Below are 19,108 nucleotides of genomic sequence, written 5' to 3'. Positions count from 1 at the left end.
CACATGTGCATGTTTTTGTGAGTGTGTTTGAGTTTCTAGTGAGTGGTCGATAAGCAACACAATGAAACACATAAATGACACCAGTTGATACCGCAGCAAATAAAAAAGAGGAAACTTGTCAAATCTTGATTGGATAACAGATAAATATTCCTTTGTTTTATTTGTATCATTTTGCTAATATTATAAGGTGTTCGAGTATTGGGGTCACGTGGTACCGAAACATCCTCATTGTTAATTGTTTGCAGCTGGTGCTTGATGACGCTCACCTGCTGACTCTTCGCTAAAAAAGACAGAGCTGCTCACCATTTGCACCAAGGGCTGTCTTTATAAGTCTACATTTTTGTGTGTGTGTCTTGTTGGATTTGACGTTTACTTGGAAAAAAGGAAGTATGCCTCCTAAAAGGCGAACGTTTGTACTCAATGAAGTGACGGCCGCCAGAAACTCGCCAGTCCCCTCAAAATTGGCGAGAAAGTCCGGTAAGAGCAACAAAATGGATGCTCTTCGTCAGTGGGGGGTGTTGATGCTGATTTAACATTTTCTTGATTTTTTAGGTGTGGTGACTCTGCGCAAAATAGCCATGCATCCGGGCACGAGCGTCATGGTGGTAGAGGCGCTCAAAGACCTGGACTCCAGAAAGGGGGTCTCCAAACAGGCCATCCAGAACTTCATCAAGCGCAAGTATCCTTCCGTGGACAAAATCCGCCTCAAGTACTACGTCCGCAGAGCCCTCGGGAAAGGCCTGGAGGACGGCACCTTGGTTCGGCTTCCCAACTCTACCGTCACCACAGGCGTCGTTGACAAATTTCGGGTAAAGTCAGGAACGCTGTTTTTCTTGAGCCAAGGTTGAAATTTTGTGATCTAAAAATCTTGACTTCACACCGCCTAACAAATGTACAATACAATTATAAATGTCGAAATAACTGGGACTTGCGTCATCGAGCTCGAAGCTTATTCTTTTGAATAAATGACACAAGATGGAAGTTTAACTTTTGCCATCTAGTGGTGAACCATGGAATTTCTTTTGGTTGGCAATATGTTGCTGACATAAATGAATCAACGAAGAAATTTAATGAATAATTTTGGACACACAGAGGTGTGTAGCAAGACGTTTTTCAATGGGATGAGAAGGGTGTCACAACACGTCACCTTTGATGAACAATGACTCCTCCCCCTCCCCCCAAAAAATTTGTGAAGCTTGCACCGAAGCGTAAAGAGTCCAAAGCAAAAGTGGAGCCGCGTGTGCAAAAAGCTGCCGAAGTGGAGCCGCGTGTGCAAAAAGCTGCCGAAGTGGAGCCGCGTGTGCAAAAAGCTGCCAAAGTGGAGAACGTGGAGCCGAATGTGCAAAAATCTTCAAAAGTTGCAAAGGAAGATCCAAAGACAAAAGATGGTAAGTCAAATTAATTGGATCTATTGAAATTGTTACAATGTAGAAATAACTTCTCCCCCCCCCCCCCAAGGTCGCACAAAGAAAGCTGCTGCAGATGATAAAGTAAAACCACCAAAGAAAAAGGTGAGAAAAGTAAATGAAGGGCTACAATCATTGCAACGCGAGTTTGTCATCTGATAAATGTCTCTGGACCCAGCTTTTGTATCTAATTTATAAGCTTTATAAGGCCTAAGCTTTGTTTTCGCTGTAGCTGTAACAAGGCGCTTTACAGTTGATGTACAAAAAACTAAGCTCGAGGAAAAACATTTTGGGACAGAAGGTGGGATTTAAGATATCAATCTTAATTTAAGTGGGGGCATGGTCAAAAACGATTCCTAAAATTTTTAACATTAAAAATGTAACTTTGGAAACTGCAAATAAAGACTGAAATTACTCAATGTATCATTCTGCACTACATGCTTAAATAACCTTTCCATTGCCTACTTATGGAGACGAGGACAAAAAAATGCCATGTTGGCATGCTTCCATGCTAGTCACTTGACACCATTTTGGCTACATGCCACTAGAAAAAAAATCAAGCAAGAGTTACAGTATTTTCTGGAAAATAGGTCTTGATGCAGTTTGTTTCTGCTCATTTTTAAGGCTACAAAGGGTTCTGACAAGTCCAAGGAAGATGAAGAGGCTCCCCCCTCCAAGGTGCCACCAGCAAAGAAGTCCAAAGGTAAAAAAGCTGCAATTGAGAATGTTGAATCTAAAGGAACTGTTGGGACCAAAACGAAGCCCAAGGAAGCTGTGGCTGATGGAAAGACGAAAGCAAAACCCAAGGAGCCAAAGGGTAAAGCTGACGAAGCTGCACCAAAAAGTGCTCCTAAAAAAGGAAGGAAGAAGAATGCAAAGTGAATGTTGTCTACTGCGAAATTTTATTTGTCAATGGAAAAACCATCTTAACTTTTGTAACACTCAACTATGCTGCGAATGCAAAATGTTATTTAATTTGTCAATAAAATCTTAACTTTTGTAGCTCCTGACTATTAATTTTGGGCCTGGGTCAAATGTCTTCATTTTAATTGTATTGGATTGGATGGGCTAGTACACCCTTTTGGAAGGGAAAGTCTGCTACGGTCACCTCTTGGGGGAGGGAAAAAAATAATTCTAAAATCCTGGAGACCTCCTTGAGCTTTGGTTTTGGTATCTCGGAGTCGATTTATAAGGATGCTCTATAGCACAGGTGTCGAGGTCCGGGGGCCAGATCTGGCCCACCACATTTTGTGGCCCGCTAAGCAATTCAAGCATGTTAACTTCCATAATGCTTGCTAAAGTCTGAACCAAATTTTCATATACAATGTAATTAGAATGTTTAAACAATCCATTCTGTATGTCAAAACTGGTCCATCTATTTGTTGCTTGCTGTGTAATACAGGGATGGCAATGGCTAGTGATGGGAAAAAAAGCGGAAAGGGGCGTGGCCTGGGCGGGCGACCAATCACAAGACATCATACACGTCCAATCGCAGGGCTGTTTACAATCGGAAGATGGAAAGACTGATCGGGAGAGCTCGTGAAAACTCGACAAGGTACCTGAACCCCTCTAAAATTTTCTCAACGGATTTAGACGATTCACAAAAAATATCAATTTAAGAAATAAAATGGCGGATTTCCACGTATCCGCAGAAAATTACCATCCCTGGTAATATGTGGTGGTGGTCAAATTTATATGGTTCCCAAAAAATCAGTCAACAGCCCTCCAAGGGAACCTTACTACAATGTGACACATGACAAAAATGTTTGACACCCGTGCTCTATAGTCTCCAGTAAAAATAAGTGATTAAAAAGGATTTACATTTTCCAGGAATAACTTCTTTGCCCCATTCTTGAGTGTGACTAGTGACCCACTGTGAATTTGACTTCAGGCAGGTTATGAATTTGGACTTGTGTTGGGTTGCTTAAGTCTACAATTCAAGCAGGAAAAACTTGTTTTCACTACTTGGGGTTGTGTTGCACATCCAGTCCACTGTGAAAAGAGACTTCAATTACACCTTTTAAAAGAGGGACTTTATTGGTCTTTAAAAAAAAAAAAAAAGTCTGGACTATTTCATTGTCACTAATGGAAACAGTACGGAAGCACTCTTTTGAGCATTTCGAGTGCTCTTCAAGTATGTTGAGTTCATAAATCATCTTCAGCAGTTAAACGTCCACTTGCACACGTCATACGAAGCCACGGTTATTTTGAGCTAGTGTATGGTGCTGCTGTGCAAACGCTCGGTTCTTTAGTGGGGAGTTGGTCGTAAAAGCTCATTTGAACCAAGTCAAAAGGAAACAGCAGGTGCTTGGAGGGGGGGCGGGGGTTACAAATTTAAAATGTGGCATCCACAGATGAGTTAAAAAATATACCTTCAATGACATCAAGGAGTCATGTTAAAAGCAATAAAAAGGTCAAAGGTCTTGTGTGGGATGACGATGTAAAGTGGTCCACATGTAAACAAAGTGACTCGGGAGAGAGAAAAGTGTGCGGTTCTCTCAAATCCACAATTGCACCAAAGACTGCGAGCCGAGCGTCCGTCTCGGGTGAGGAAACGACGAGCGTCAAGTCGCGCCTGCGGTTCGAAAAGCTCCGCCTCCCCGTGCGCCGTCGCGTCATCTGGGGTGCAGCAGGAAGCGATGCAGATACTCTGAGAAAGCGTGCCAGTGCCTCCAGAGGAAGGCCACCAGGACGAGGAGCAGCAGCGTGGAGAGCGTGCGGCTGCGCGTCTTCATCAGCGGCACCACGCAGTTGGCCACCGTGGACACGAATACCAGTAGCACGGCCATGACGGCCAGCAGCACGTTGATGAGCTTGCCCAGGAGCGTCCGCGCCGTGGCGTTCTCCAGACCCTCCAGCTGAACCACCTGCTGCTGCTGCTGCTGCAGCTGCAGCTCCATCTTGGAGATGCGCGTCTGGCAGGCCTCCAGCGCCTCCTGCGGGGCACACAGACACGGACGGACGAAAGGGTCAACGGGCCTCGAGTGCGGCACCCCCCCAACACTTGGTTTATGGGCGCTAGACAGATTATTTTAGTTTGCGTCTGTTAGTATCGTTATTATTTTCATGGTGGACCGTATGATTGTTTTTTGAGGGGGTTTCTGATGCTAAATATGTGCTCAAGAGGTTGGGAAACACTTGATACCGCAGATCAAGAAGTGGTGTGATTTTCTGGTTAGTGTGACTTCATTGATGCATCACGCTTTTCCGGTCGATGAGCTCTGAGTCTGGGCGTCACCGCTCCCTCTTTTGTGTTTAGTTGGCTGACACAAGAAAGAGTACTACGCACACACCGGGTGACGCACCGTGTGTGCGCGTTTAACAAGGGTGGGGCCAGTATCGCTTACCTGGATGTCTCTGGCTCGTTCGTTTGACTGGTAGGCAATCTTCTCCTCCATGCTGGCCAGCTCCTGTTTCAAGTTGAGAATTTCATTCTGGTGCAGCTCGGTGAGATCGTTGAGCTGCTCCTCCAAGCGCTCGCACCTGCGCGGCAGGGCGGACACCAGTGAGTCCCAAACGTAGACGCGATGTGTAGTTTATAAGCACGCTGTGATGGAAATCCGTTCCGTGCGCGTATGCTCTTGGTCCCCCATTAACTCATTCACTCCCAAAGACGTTTTTAAACGTCTTTTCAGACTTGGTCTAGATTTGGCTGGTACTGAATGAGTTAAAAGACTTTTCAGCACACCAGTAGACCGACCGAATCTTAGTAATGTATTTCCCATGGTTGTATGACCTTTTTGCACACTAGTAGTACAACTACATGTTACTCGTGAGGCAAAACTAACTTTTGGCCTCCTAGTCCCACCATACCTGGATACCAAGAATAGCCAACAAATGCTCAAACTGCTTTATTGAAAACGGTTTGTGCATTTCTGGACCTATGGTCAATATAGTAGTACATTCTTTTTTCCTCGCAAATATGCCAATTTTGAAAACCGCATCCTCGTCCTTACCTGAATCGCTCCTCTTGTAGGGCCTCCATGACCATCGTGTAGTCGCGTTGATAGTGCGACTTTAAATTGTCAAAGGACTCTTCGAGTCGACCTTGGTTGTCCCGCAGCTCTTGGATCTCGTGGAGCATAGCGTCGAACCCCGATGCCTGAGAAGGGTCGAGCGTGTTCCCCCTGGAGCTGGGGGGCCCCCCGGGGCCTCCGGTAGTGCTGTTGGCCCCCGCGGAGCCCGACGTGGCACTGGAACAGTCGTCCTCGCTGCCGAACTTAGGACTGGACTGCGGGTGCCCCGCGGCGAGGGTCCTCATGCCCCCGGGGCCCACTCCCTCCTCGCCCGGCGTCTCGTCCAGAGAATCTTTGAGGGCGGCGATGTTGTCGGCGCTCCCGAACTTGTTGCGGATGAGGAAAGCAAATTCTCTTGGCTTGGACACGACAGCTCCGGCTGCCGAGTGAGTGGCTTGTGAAATGCTGGAGAGGCCGCCCGTCACCTGTGGTGGGTCACAGTTTGTCATGTCACTCAATTTACGGGGGAGGGGGGTTAGCCACAAAGCTCAAACGGGCTGAGCTCAAGAGGAAGCATGGAAACCGTAAATGACATCAGGGACAGTGAAGCGCGCGCGCGCGCACGCACCTTGGCGCCGACATCTTTCAGGCCCTGGTGCATGTCTCGCAAGACGTCTTTGGGCTGACGCGGGATGCCGTTGTGCTCCACCTCGCGAAGCTTGCGGTGGTAGTTCTCCAGCTTCTTCTGCAGGTGTTGGATGGTCTGAGAGGACTTCTGGTTCTTCTTCTCAAACACCTGCTTGATCCGCACGCTCTGCAGCTTGTCCGCATTGTTGGCCAGTTTCAGGTACTCGGCCACGTTGTCGTCTCGCGCCGTCTGTTCGATTTTGATTTGTTCGGTGAGTTTGAGGATCTTCTGCTGCAGTTGAGCGATGGCCTGCTTCGTGCGCTGAGGGTCCGGCGTGCTGTCGACCGCGTCGTACCCGTCGGCGCCGCAGGAGACGGCGTTGGGCGACGCGGCAGGAGCCGATCCGTCGTAGCGGTCCGGCTGTAGCGAGAGAGCGCAAACAGACAATCGTTCACAACTTTGCACTGTTTAGAGTCTCCGATGAACCGATGGCGGATGTTTTTGGAGCGCTCAGGAAAACATACTAAGTCCCATGCTCAACCGCTTTTTATTGACAGAGACGGAGAAGGTACGGGAAGCCTGGACAACAATACATATTGTGATTTGGAACAGTGAGCCTGATCTGGCTTTTTGTTTGGAGCACGGGTGCGCAAGCACGATAGCGATAGCTCTGCCAGCTATGTAAATAGTATGACACAGTATAAATACCCCACTGAATAAAACAACAAAGCAGAGGAACGTGATCATATACCGAGAGGCTCGCCACTGGCATTTATCAAAAGGGGGCTTTTTGTGTTTCGACTATTCCATTCATATGACTGCAAAGGGACAGAAATGTGGCCATTGTGCATGGAACCAAGAGATCATGAGTGTAAACTGGGCCACACTGCAGTTACAGCCCCCCCCCCCCCAAAAAAAACCAACAACATCAAGCAGATGCACACCATTTGCTTCCGCAAACCGGGCCACATAAAATGAGACTCTAACCTGGACTTTCACACCTGTGCAGTAGACTGCTCCCTTGGTATGCTGTAATTGAAACTTAAAATGAAAATAAATAAATACATTGCATTTTGGGGCTGCAGCTATCAAAGATTTTACAAATAGTCTATCCATCAGCCCATCGATTATTAATCGGATAAAAAAAATATATGTTGAAGACAATAATACGTGACCTGGAATGTGTGAGGCTTTATCAGATGGGGCCTGTCCCGGTGAGTGACGTGGGAGTCAGCAAATTAAATTGTAGAGTTGGCTGTTAAATGCCTGGGGGGTCACTTGTGTGTGAGTGGGCTGAATACGCGCTTCTTTTGATGGTTGCGTTTATCCTGAACTACTTGTGGAAAGTAGTACAATAGGATTTAACTAGCGGCGGTCAGCAGTATTAAACTAGCTCACACAGACCATGTACAAATGAGATGGCCTATGTAGCACAGATTTGCCTTCCTCTTGTTTTTGTAACTCAAATTCTTCAATGACTTTTTTTTTTGGTCCGAAATGTGATGCCGTGCCATACGAAACCGAACAAACATCCACCGCTTCTTGCGTTCAGAGCTATTCTGGCCACTGACCTTGTCGGGTTCTTCAGTCGAATGGTAGCCGGACGTGAGAAGCACGTCCGCCAGGGCGGGGCTGCTGGGCGTGTCCGTGGTGGAGGAGGAGCGAGGGCGCCCAGCCTGCAGCAGGGCCTCGTGGGTGCTGCGCCGGTGAATCTGGGGGCTCCCTTTCTGGGGGCCGTCCCCGGTGACCCCCGCCTTGCTGCGGCGGCTCTGCAGGCTGGTGCCTCGCTTCATCATTGGCGGAGCACCGCGGATCTGCTGCAGCACGCGGCTCAGAGCTGCGGGAGGGGCGGAAGCGGCAGGTCCGTCAGAATCCAAGGAGAGAGCCGAGGGGGCTCGAGCGTCGCCGCCTTCCGAGACGACGTCGGCGGGCTCGGGAACGCTGGCGCCGGCGCAGGAAGCGGCGGTGTCATGTGGGGACACGGAGGAGCGTCTGCGCTGCGGCTGGAAGAGCTGCTTCAGGCCGTGACCCAACGCTCCCATGTTCTCCAGGGCGTTATGGGTGATTTTGGACAGACCATGTTCGGACTCTGACGCCCTGCGACCGCCCTCCAGCTCCGTCCGGCCTCCCGAGTCCGCTTCCTCTGGACACTGCTCACTACAACCCTGATCCATCAGAGGCCTCCAGTTCTACTCGGGGACGGGGTGGGGGGGCCGCACGGGACGAGCTACACGGGGGGTGGAAACCCCCCACCCCTCCCCTGCGTGAGGCTGGTTGGACGGCACTCAGTTGAACTTTCTGAGTAGGCATGCATCTGTGGCTTGGCTCAATGTAATGCTCGTCTACCATAAACAAAAAAAACAAAAATAATAGAAGAAAATCAATCAGAACGTGAGTGATTAACAGAACAAATACAAAGTGAGCAAAATAAACTACGTTGGGGCAGAGGCATCCTTTTTTTTTTCACCCCGTGAAAAATCGAATGATTGCAATGCAAGGCAGCGTGCATGACTTTTGTTTTGACAATTACATGAGTCATAAAATATACGCGGATTGACTGGCAGCACCAACGTGCTGAAACCAACCCCCCCAAAAAAAGTGTACACAAAACAAAACATACATATGTGTGTGCATATATGAGAACAGTTTCTGAAATGTTGAAGTTTGTCAGCTGATGACAATTTTCAGTCTACATTTCTGCCATCAAGGAAAGGTTGCATTTCAGAAAATATTCAAATGGCTCCGTGTGGATGGAACAAACAGAAGATACAAGTGGCGCGACGATACAAATCAAAAGTGATGAGCTGATTGGGTATTCCTGCCTCTTCCCCCTTTAACCACATTTTCTTTTCTTTTCTAGGTCAGAAGCTGCTTGTGAATTGCAGTAAAACAACCAATTCAACTTTTTTCACTAACGGTTGACAACAAACGGAATGTTTGAGATTCCCGCAATGGAAAGAGTACAAACGATAAGGACACTGTGATCGCTTACCATCGGCCCAACCTCTCCTCTTCGGACTCACACAGCAGGACTGGCTGAAGAAAGAACAGGGAAATAAAAATCAACGCACGCCCTCACCTGCCGCAACGTAAGTCGAGATCATCTAATAAGCTAAGCGAGACGCATACATGAGTGTGCGACCGTGTCATTTTACAAACGCCATGTCGTGACACATTCCGTGTGCGTTGTAGTGGAGAAGTCTGCCAGACACACGGTGGCGTCTGTCACTGAAAAGGAAGCGTCTATTTAAGGTGTGGAAAACACACCCCTCAATTAAGCGCGGAATCGGTGTCTCTTCGAGCGGAGGGCATTCTTGGAGGAAGTGGAGTATGATCCTCACATTGTTCAGGATAGCTGCCTACGAAAAGCATTGGTGACTAAATGAAACTGATTCACGGCATTTATTTAGCTTGCCGTACCAGTCGGACCTCTCATATGCCAGGACAACAAATAAGGGCAGGAAGGCGAGCAGAAGAAAAGAAAAAAAAACGCTCTAAGGAAGTGTCAGTGTGCAACTAGTGACATCCTAATGAACGGGGGGCGCTCGCCTGTCAAATAGCACTGCTGTAAGGCAAAAAAAAAAAACGGGAAATGTACACACAAGCCTTCATATGCAACATGTCAACGTCCTTTTTTGATGTTCACCGCACGACTACTCATCTTGCTTGAGCTTCTTTTTTTTTGATGCAATAATAAACACGCGTAGCTCGTGCGCAGCGTGTCTGCTCATGTGGGCAAATGTCGGATTTGACCCTCTTTTCGCTCCGCATCCAGCAGAGGAACATTCACTTGGGAAAGATTAAAACAGCAGGTGTTCACGTTTATATGTTGCCATTTGGAGCGGCGTTTCGAAAATCTCGCTATTTTAGTGCGTGAATCTTCCACCCGCATGCGCGGCCCCGTCGGTGCAGCACATGTACGAGCTGCCACCTTTCAGGCAAAAAAAAAAAAAAAAAACGATTCCATGGGTCAGTAGCATGAGCGAGTGCGGAAAAAACAAAACAATTCCATTAATTCTGATGGTGTTTTGTGGCTCTTTGAAACAACCGTTTCAAAAAGATAGATTGAACATCATGGATGACTTGACGTGACCGGCGCACATCACAAGAGCTCGGTTCAGTGGGCATCAAAGGATTAACTCGCCGCATTTTGCTTTTTCATCTGCTCCGTTCCACACTTGGGACACATAACCGGGATGTGGTTGTGTTCCAAAATAACCAATCGCATTCAAACTCGGGTTGAATGAACCCACTACCACTTACAGTGCCTCTGATTAACCCAAATCCATTTCAGATGTTCTAGTAGGATTTTATTTTCTAGCCAAAGCCCGAAGGTTTTATACTCACACTTACTGCGATATTTGGAACTTTTGATAATTCCCAAACAAAAACAGCCCCAAATCCTAATTCCACGACCACCACACTTCACTGTAAGTTTGACGTTCTTTTGGTTGGTGATCAGCAGTGTTGCGTTTGCATCAAACATGTTTTGAAATTGTGGCAGAAAACTTCAACCTTGGCTTCAATCGACCCCAAACTGGTCACCGGCCCCATCGGAGGACACACAACAACAACAATTCACACTTCCAGACAGTTTAGAGTCTTAAACGAATCCAAGAAGATCAATATTTCGACTGACTTAAATCGTAGCAGTCATCCTATCACTGTGCCTGTTATATCATATGTTTGTGCACACTTAAAATGTTACACTGGAAGCAAACATTCCTCAGACGCTGGGGAGCAAATATCCTCCAAGGGCAAACGAAATTACAGCACCGTTCATCTCTAAGCTCGGGGCAAAGTGATCTTGTTGAAATGGGTCAGCCAACACCCGCCTATCTCTCTTTGCACATTGCAGCAGTCCAAGGTCACACCATCTGAGTGTCTTGCGTGTTGTGGAGCATTTAAGCTTTTACTTATGAGGCAGACCCATTAAGCAGGCGGGAAGCAATTTGTATTCTTGCATATTTGTGACAGAAATTTGCACCGCATTCTTCAGCCTGAAATAGTCACATGTGTTTTGCGCTGGTGAAAAAATGTGTTTGGATGAATTATGCACCTTTTAAAAGTACAAAAAGGAATTAAAAAAAAAAAAAAAAGAGTCCCGCAGCAATTAGTATTTAAGTAGTCTGAAGCATTAACATACCTTCAGATGATGTCATCAGCAAATAATGTGTGCACCAACAGAGAGGCTCCAAGGATTAAAATCCCAAGCAAAAGTCCAGCACCACCTCCGCTGTGTAAAGTCCTCCAAAACGAAAATCTGACACGGTGGCTCTTGGTTTTTAGTCAGCTGTCTTCATTAGCGTTTAGAAAAATCACATGCTGCAAGATTTTCAAAAGACAAGAGGCAAATTATTCTCTCATGTCAAAAAATATTCATTAACATTTGTGAATAACAGTGCCTTTTGTGCTCAGTCATTTCCACGAACTGTAGTAAGATAATGTAAAACAGGAAGGCTCTTGTCAAAGTTAAACTTTTGTACAAAGGTTGTTTATTTAAACCAGCAGAAAGGTAAAGCAAACGTTTGATGTGTACTCGGCAGGTGGATGATGACAAGGACACACAAAGGACAACAGTCCATTACACGTAAGCAAGCATACAAAAAAATGCACTGTGGCTGACCCGCTCTGTTTTGACAAGATAGAAGAATGGTTTAATCTAAGCGCACTGACACCCAAAGCCCTTCACTAGTAATTACACACATGTTAATTAATGAAAGGAAGGGTGACCCCTTTTGGGAGCATTGCAGGCTTGCCTAATATTAAATTACAGCAATCCAAAGGAGAAGATGTTAATACAGCTCAATGACTAATGTAATTAGTTTGTTTTTTTTGTAAATTTATTTTTATATGAAGATACGGGGTGGTAAATACGAGCTTATTAATAAGTTACAGGTGCATCCAGTGTCGAAAATGGGCAGATAATGTAAAGAGAAGCACATATGCTGCCTTGCTGCAAACATGTCGAATACAAACAAACTGACTGTTTGACTACAAATAGCCTGAGCTCAACGGTTTAGAGTTAAGAAGAGGATGAAACAAGCAGCTTGCTAGCTAAAGCTCGTAGGCCTTCCCGGTATATGAAAGAAACACAAGCTATTTCATCCAAAACACCGACGAGTTAGTCAACGCAAGTGACTTTGTAGCTAACCGTTGTGGTAGTTGAACGTTGCGTACATTGCCCTGCCTGTCTTTGGTGGGTTCGTCTTGTCTTTAGACACTTTAGCAGGACAAGCTAACTTGCTGCGCCGGAGGGCGTTGATTTTACAGCACGGCGCACACCAGGGCATAAACGCGAGGGACGAGGTTGGAGTGTTCCATTACTTTACGTGAAGACACATTGGGGTCATTCGTCGTGTACTACTATCATGAGAGCGGCTTTCAACATAATTTGGTGTCACCAAACCTTGCATTTTTCTCGTTAAATCATCACCTGGAGAAAATTCATACGAGGTAGTAATTGCTGTTGTGACATCATGTCAGTAAAGACATTTAACTCCGGTACTTTTACAAGAAATGAGTTTTCAAATCTGTATATCTGTAACTATATATGGAGGAGTTTTTGTAGTCCGCGCATGTTCCGCAGAGTGAGTGGCGAACGACTAGTTAAAGTATTTAAATGCCAAACTTACCGGCGTGTTACATTTGTTTCAATGTGAGCTCAACCGTATTTCGGATATGCAGCAGACATTGGCCTTGAAAGTCAAGAACCCCGGACACTGACTACTGTCAATTTACGCACGACGTTCACTAGTTACGTACATTTGAAAGACAATTCGGACCCATTAGGACCCAAAACTCAACAAACCTCGCCCCACCCCGACTAGCCGGGCCGATAAAACAGGCGCTCACTGAGCTCTTGGCTGGCTGGCCAATCAGCCTGTCACTTAGCATGCTGGTTAGCTCAGCGGCTAACTAGCTCCGGGGGAACAGACGCGTCGACAACCACCCAAACAAGCCCAAGCGGCTTCGACGATCGCACAGAACGGACGCCAGGACGCGGCAGAGGATTTCACACAGACAATAATTCACAAAGTCGGCGGTTTTGACAGCGTCAACTTACATGGGCGCTTAGAGGATTGTGTTGATGACCGTTCATCTCTCCCGATGGAGGAACACTCCCACGGTGACGTCATATAGCGTGCTCGGCGTCAACACACACAACAAGGCTTGAACCACGCGAGTCAGCCAGTCAGTCTTGTATTAAGTACATCACGTGAATGCGATACAGTACTTTGGTTTAAATAATTAACTGAAAATAACTTCCGCGAAAGACACTTGCGGAAAAAAATCGATATTTGTATTTGTTTTCATGGCGCCTTGGTTTTATCTAGGTAAATGTCTCCCCCAGCCATGCTTTAATTCCTATACTCAAGAAGTTACTGTACTGATTTAAAAGTCTAGGCTGTAATCGTAAGGACAAAGAGACAAATACACTCATGCCATGACAGTCCATTACAAATAACATAACAAAATCTTAACTTATTTTTGAACAACTTTATTCAGTACAACATAAATTGGTTGTGACCCACTGAAACACACTTCTTATATGGCAGTAAAGACAAAAGTATATAAAGTTAAGACAAACAGCTTCATCGCAACCATGCAAATTGCACAATTTATCTCCCCTGCGAGTGGGAGCTGACCAGGCGCGTGTACGTTCAGCCCCGCCTCTCGCCCAAAGTCAGCTGAGATGACTCCAGCAGTCATGTGACACTCGAATGGACAAAGGCGCTCAAGAAAATGGAAAGATTCACACACTTCTTTTTAATATCGTACAGTTAATTTAGCATGGTTGTCAAAGAAAAAGGATAGTTCTTATGGTGCATTTTCTTGAAAGCTTTCAAATTCAGTAAAAAAAAAAACGCGCATACACACGCACACGCAGCCATTTACATGAAATAATTAAATACATTAAATATAAAGACTCAGACGTCTCAGAAGTTGTCAGTCATCTTTCCTTCAACGTGTCAGTGTGTGAAATCATATTATGACGATTTATACAAAACATTTTATTCAGAGCATCACATTCAATAATACATTTACTATTAATTTGAAGTATTACGGTAACTACAAATACTGCAAACTCAAATGTCTGTCATGATATATTGACAGGACTATCTTCTGTATACAAATAGAAATAATTGAAAAACAAATTGTAATCATTTGCAACTTTTGAATTGTCTTTTCAGTGTATGGGGGGGGGGGGGGGGGGGCTGTTGTGTTTCTTTCGTAGATTTTCTAACACCAATACAGGCTGACGTGTTTGTGAAATTTCAAAAAAATATCTGACTCTAGGGCGGCCCGGTAGTCCAGTGGTTAGCACGTCGGCTTCACAGTGCAGAGGTACCGGGTTCAATTCCAGCTCCGGCCTCCCTGTGTGGAGTTTGCATGTTCTCCCCGGGCCTGCGTGGGTTTTCTCCGGGTGCTCCGGTTTCCTCCCACATTCCAAAAAACATGCATGGCAGGCTGATTGGACGCTCTAAATTGTCCCTAGGTGTGAGTGTGGGCGTGAATGGTTGTTCGTCTCTGTGTGCCCTGCGATTGGCTGGCAACTGATTCAGGGTGTCCCCGCCTACTGCCCGAAGACGGCTGGGATAGGCTCCAGCACCCCCCGCGACCCTAGTGAGGATCAAGCGGTTCGGAAAATGGATGGATGGATATCTGACTCTAGTGGCTCTGTACTTGACCCCTACTTCATATAATTCACTTGTGTCATTTATTTTCCAGCACAATAGGAGAAGTGAACACAATTATCACATTGTTCAGATCAGCAAAACTAGGAATGGACAATAAATCCAAAGGAATACAAATCCATAACATTCAGATTACAAGGGAAATCCTCCGAGTGTGGAAAATGTACCAGAAAATGGATCATTTACAAACGTGTTAAAGGTCTGTGACATCTTCATCAGACCAATCATTCTGATACGAGGGTGATGAGAACTTTGATCGAAGTTCTTCTTCCTGATGTCCTTTTGGTGACTCCCCATTATAACAGTGACCGGTGGCTGCACTGTTTGACTTTGTTGGCTCTGTGGCTTGGAAGTGGTCCAGAGATGCAGGGATGGACTCTGTATCCATCATCCAGCCGTAGTCAACATAAGCTGGGGGGAATGTCGCCATGCCATTCTCTCCATCAGAATGTGTCCAAGAGGGAGGAGGAGGTGTGAACAGGCTTCCGGCCAAAAGCTGTCCGTGATGAAGAGCGCTGTCGGCACCGCATCTCAGGGTAATGGGAGATGGGGACCTCGTGTCAAATTCTATCAGCGAGAGAATACATTCTCGCTCGCCAACTCTTTGCCACATGAGTGTAGCCTGCGAGTCATAGTTGTTATTGCCAGAAGGTTCCCGCTTGTATTCTGATACGATGACAGATGGTTGATCATCATATGGACACATCATGCTATTGCTGAAATTTGCCGGCGAGAAGTTCCGCTTTGCCAGGTTGTTTGGCAGCAGCCTTCTCCATTTCTTCTCAGTGCTTTTGAGTTGCCTTTTTCGGAAACTGGCCAAAACCTTGTCCCACAAGCTCGTCGTCTTGCTCCCTCTTTTAGACACTTCGTGCCTACTGCACCTCCTGGTGGGCATCCAGAAGATCCAGGATCCCAAGACGAGCAACGAGGAACCCCAGGCTAACTCCAGGATCCTGGCCCAAAACTGGCTCAGCCACCAGCACCAACCGAAACGCCTCCAGTTGCCCATCAGGCCGTAGAGCCAGAGAAGACTACAAATCTGAAGGTTGCAGCACATAATGCCAAGGCAGGCACACACGGCCATTACTCGCTTGGCACACCTCTCGATCCTTTGTAAAGGAACCCCAAGAGGAAGCGATGACCTGAGGAACGTAATTGAATGGCACAGGGACTTCATGAGTATTTCTAGGCAAAACGGAAGACCCCAACAGAGCGACAGAGTCTGCAGCAAAAGAGGGAAGAGTGGAAAGAAAGCGGTGAAATATAAGTCTGCGCCCAACAAAACTGTGCAGTGTGACACAAGCAGTCCCACAACAACTTGAGGCTGCTGTAACATGACTGGGAAAAGCAACAATTTGAACCTCCTGGGCGTGATAAGTGTGAGGGTGACCTGAGCCCACAGCAACAGCTGCATGGGAATGTTCTGCAGCGCTGCCAGCGTAGTGTGAGACACGATCTGACGAGTACCATAAGGATCCAGCAGCAGGTGAACGGCCCGCAGAGCGCCACTCACGATCAGGGCGCTGTTAGCCAGCATTAGCGAAACACAGTGGGGGTAAGGGAGAGTGGAGGCGCCGGCCATTCCTAAAACGGCCACGGACGCCATCAGAATGAAGAGGCCGGCCGAGCCGAAGACGTGGATTTCCCAGGCGAACGCCAGCGTGCGCCTCATGTCGTCCCACAGCAGGTTGGTGCCGTTGTAATTGGCGAGAACGACACAAGGACTTGGAATGCAGGGTCGTCCAGGTCCTGACAAATTGGTCACCGAGGAAAACCCACGGGTTTCGACAGAGTGGTCTGCACCTGCAGCAGGGGGAGGATAAGTCTTATTTTTTTCTTCATCTTTTATTTTTATTGTCAATACTATTGAACTAATTGCAGATGAATCACGTTTTGAAGCAATTGAAGCAAAAGTAGTCGGACGTTGTCAAGATTAACATGTCCACTCTGACCGAGTGAAATATCAAAAATTATGATTGATTTCTAAACCTTTCAGTTGTTTTCTAAGCCTTTCATAAATGTGAAATGTATTTGTTAAACAGTACACACCGCAGCTGGCTACCTGAATCACGTTATCGAGTGAAGGTCCTTTCAGTGCAAACATTAGCCCAAAAATGTCCACCCTGTCATTGTTCACCCTGGCAACAAGCGCACATATTTCTTTGCGTAAACATTGCAGATAGTTTATCTATTCGAAAGGTGTGAGCTTGACCAACGAATATTTCTTCCTGCATTGAAACAATGAATATGAAATTCAATGGAAAATCTTAACCTTTTGTAGCAGAAATATTGAGTTCTCAAAGACACCATGCGGAGATATTGACTCAATTATCACTTACCTGTTTGAGGACGATGATCAACTCTTGCGCGTCTGCCTTCCAAAAGAGTCTCCGGCGATTTTACACTCGACTGATTGAGCATTGTCACCGAATAATTCGTATTGGCTACTCCAGTCAGTGAGAGAGGAAGCGTTACGGTTGAGGCACTGGTTGATGCCGACTCATTTTGCTTTCTTGTTTCCTCAGTAAGAGGAAGGATTGCGCTATCCACTCTATTTCCACTGCCCAGCACGCTGCTGTTCCCTCTGACTTCACTCACAGGATGGATGATGGCCTCTGTGCTTTGAGTCCTTCCAAGTGAATCGCCGTGTGAATCTGAAAAGCTTCCAAATGAAGGGTGACACAATGCCAGAGTAATGACGAGCAGAGAGGAACACTCCATTCTTTCCCAGTTGAATCCCAAACCTGTCCAATAAAGCGGGATGAAAAAACGTTTTGAGTAACGCATATTCATTGAACAGTGCTGTTATCGAATACGTCTGTTATGAAGGTGCATTATTCTGACATTTGAAACCAACATCAACAGGTGGTTAAGCGGACAAATAAGAAATATCCACAAACCAGATTCAGTACTGTTCAGTGCACAAGACCCATTCGCTAATCCACTTGCTTTAAACGCTCCAGAACATCTGTCTATATTTGTGCAGAAATTCAACACCGCACATTCAAATCATAACATTTGTTTGTGGCCTGCTACTGTACAACAGTTGCTTTAGTTATTGCGACGCAATTTGTTATTATTTTGTTTTGAAGATGCAGATATTCGATGTCAATGGATATCAAACCAATTAACACTGTATCGGATGTACCAGATCCTCTTTTAAAATCAAAGTTCACTATCTCAAGCAGCTAAAATAACATTAACGTTGTACTTGCAAGCGTGAGGAGACTAAAATGTCTGAATCTACCTGACACACACGACTACAAACATCTACTGACAGTTTTCAATTATAATCAGGATACCTGTGAATCTTGGTGTCTTCTTTTAATGCATCAAGTATAGCTGGTCCAGTGGTGCCTGATAAAGTTCATCACAGTGAGCTTGCAACACTGTGGACCATCATCACATCATGCCTTCAAGCTGGCGTCCTATTCTTATTACTGCACCGGCTGCTTACTTGGCGGTGTCCCATAATGGGTCAGTTGCAAAGAAAACCCAACAACAAGCACAAAACTGACGTGGCGTCAATGCATAGATGCATTCTCAAAGCGCCATATATTCAGATGTAGATCAAATAATAACAATAAATAAAATACAAGTTTAGAAGATAATCAAATATTGAAAGTATAGTCTCCTGGCCCCACCTGCCACTGTCTACAACGGTTATGGTCAGGTAAATCCTTCCCAAATGGATTAGATTAAGATTCTTACGGAAGCACAGAGTCACATGAAGTAAAGTGCACAGCTAAACTACACACAAACACACCGGGAGAAATGCATTAACCCTAAAATGGCACTTTACTTTACTTTAGCGTTGTTATAATGTTAGGTTGTACACACAATAGGACACTAGAGTAGAACTATGGAACAACAATGCATAAAACGATTGATGGATAATTGTTTGACAGAAAAATATAATACGCCTCTTATTAACAGATAATCATACGCATCGTCCGTGGAGACCCAGAGTCACAGCATCGTAAACACTTGCAGAAAAGCTGTCAGAAAAGCACTAGGATGAGAATTAACTATTTGCTGCCCAGGCTCAACGCACAGGGTCTATTCTTAGGGCACATCTAAACGGGTCCACCTTAAGAGGACCGGAGAGGCCGCATGAAGAGGAGCGAGCAAGGGGACGCCCTCCACCGCGCACGCCGGGCTCTTTAAGGGGGACTGGCTAAGTTAGATGCTGTTAAAGGGACATGCCTTCCAGTTCGTCCGGCATCGCTAAACTGCCATGAATAAAGTTTAGTATACAGCATCCAGCCATCCATCCATCATTTTCCGATTCGCTTATCCTCACAAGGGTCACGGGGTGTGCTGGAGCCTACTATCCTAGCCGTCTTCGGGCAGTCGGCGGGGGACACCCTGAACCGGTTGCCAGCAAATGGCAGAACGCACAGAGACGAACAACCATCC

At 46.1% G+C, this 19,108-nt stretch overlaps 3 protein-coding genes and 1 long non-coding RNA gene across 7 annotated transcripts; 2 read left to right on the top strand and 2 right to left on the bottom strand.

Moving 5' to 3' along the window:
- Positions 1 to 319: 319 nt before the first annotated feature.
- h1m (linker histone H1M) lies at positions 320 to 2,408 on the top strand. The gene is made up of 5 exons (XM_086117448.1): positions 320 to 477; positions 553 to 809; positions 1,196 to 1,388; positions 1,459 to 1,511; positions 2,031 to 2,408. The coding sequence occupies exons 1-5, from the start codon at positions 390 to 392 to the stop codon at positions 2,286 to 2,288; spliced, it is 849 nt and encodes a 282-aa protein (XP_085973574.1). The 5' UTR covers positions 320 to 389; the 3' UTR covers positions 2,289 to 2,408.
- A 1,013-nt stretch (positions 2,409 to 3,421) lies between these two features.
- Positions 3,422 to 13,174, bottom strand: tmcc1b (transmembrane and coiled-coil domain family 1b). 4 transcript variants are annotated; one of them, XM_086117443.1, is made up of 8 exons: positions 13,057 to 13,174; positions 11,137 to 11,315; positions 8,983 to 9,026; positions 7,562 to 8,332; positions 5,991 to 6,410; positions 5,363 to 5,847; positions 4,754 to 4,889; positions 3,422 to 4,342 (listed from the first exon to the last, which is right to left on the bottom strand). In XM_086117443.1, the coding sequence occupies exons 4-8, from the start codon at positions 8,162 to 8,164 to the stop codon at positions 4,022 to 4,024; spliced, it is 1,965 nt and encodes a 654-aa protein (XP_085973569.1). In that variant the 5' UTR covers positions 8,165 to 8,332; positions 8,983 to 9,026; positions 11,137 to 11,315; positions 13,057 to 13,174; the 3' UTR covers positions 3,422 to 4,021. The 4 variants fall into 4 exon arrangements, with proteins under 4 accessions (XP_085973569.1, XP_085973572.1, XP_085973570.1 ...); XM_086117446.1 differs by lacking the exon at positions 13,057 to 13,174 and adding an exon at positions 12,626 to 12,933; XM_086117444.1 differs by lacking the exon at positions 13,057 to 13,174 and adding an exon at positions 12,145 to 12,527.
- On the top strand, positions 8,771 to 15,672 carry LOC147201454 (uncharacterized). The gene is made up of 3 exons (XR_015101584.1): positions 8,771 to 9,079; positions 11,537 to 11,580; positions 15,551 to 15,672. It is a non-coding gene; the product is annotated as an uncharacterized LOC147201454 (long non-coding RNA).
- Positions 13,485 to 17,410, bottom strand: LOC147201453 (uncharacterized). Its single transcript, XM_086117442.1, has 2 exons — positions 17,029 to 17,410; positions 13,485 to 16,492 (listed from the first exon to the last, which is right to left on the bottom strand). Exons 1-2 carry the CDS (start codon positions 17,408 to 17,410, stop codon positions 14,883 to 14,885), a joined length of 1,992 nt encoding a protein of 663 aa, XP_085973568.1. The 3' UTR covers positions 13,485 to 14,882.
- Positions 17,411 to 19,108: the final 1,698 nt, after the last annotated feature.

Source organism: Hippocampus guttulatus, chromosome 8 (genome assembly GCF_054856545.1).
Source record: "Hippocampus guttulatus isolate MCC_2025c chromosome 8, RoL_Hgut_1.0, whole genome shotgun sequence".
Lineage (NCBI taxonomy): Eukaryota > Metazoa > Chordata > Actinopteri > Syngnathiformes > Syngnathidae > Hippocampus > Hippocampus guttulatus.
The sequence above is the reverse complement of the archived record's forward strand: the minus strand, read 5'-3'. Positions and strand labels throughout refer to the sequence as shown.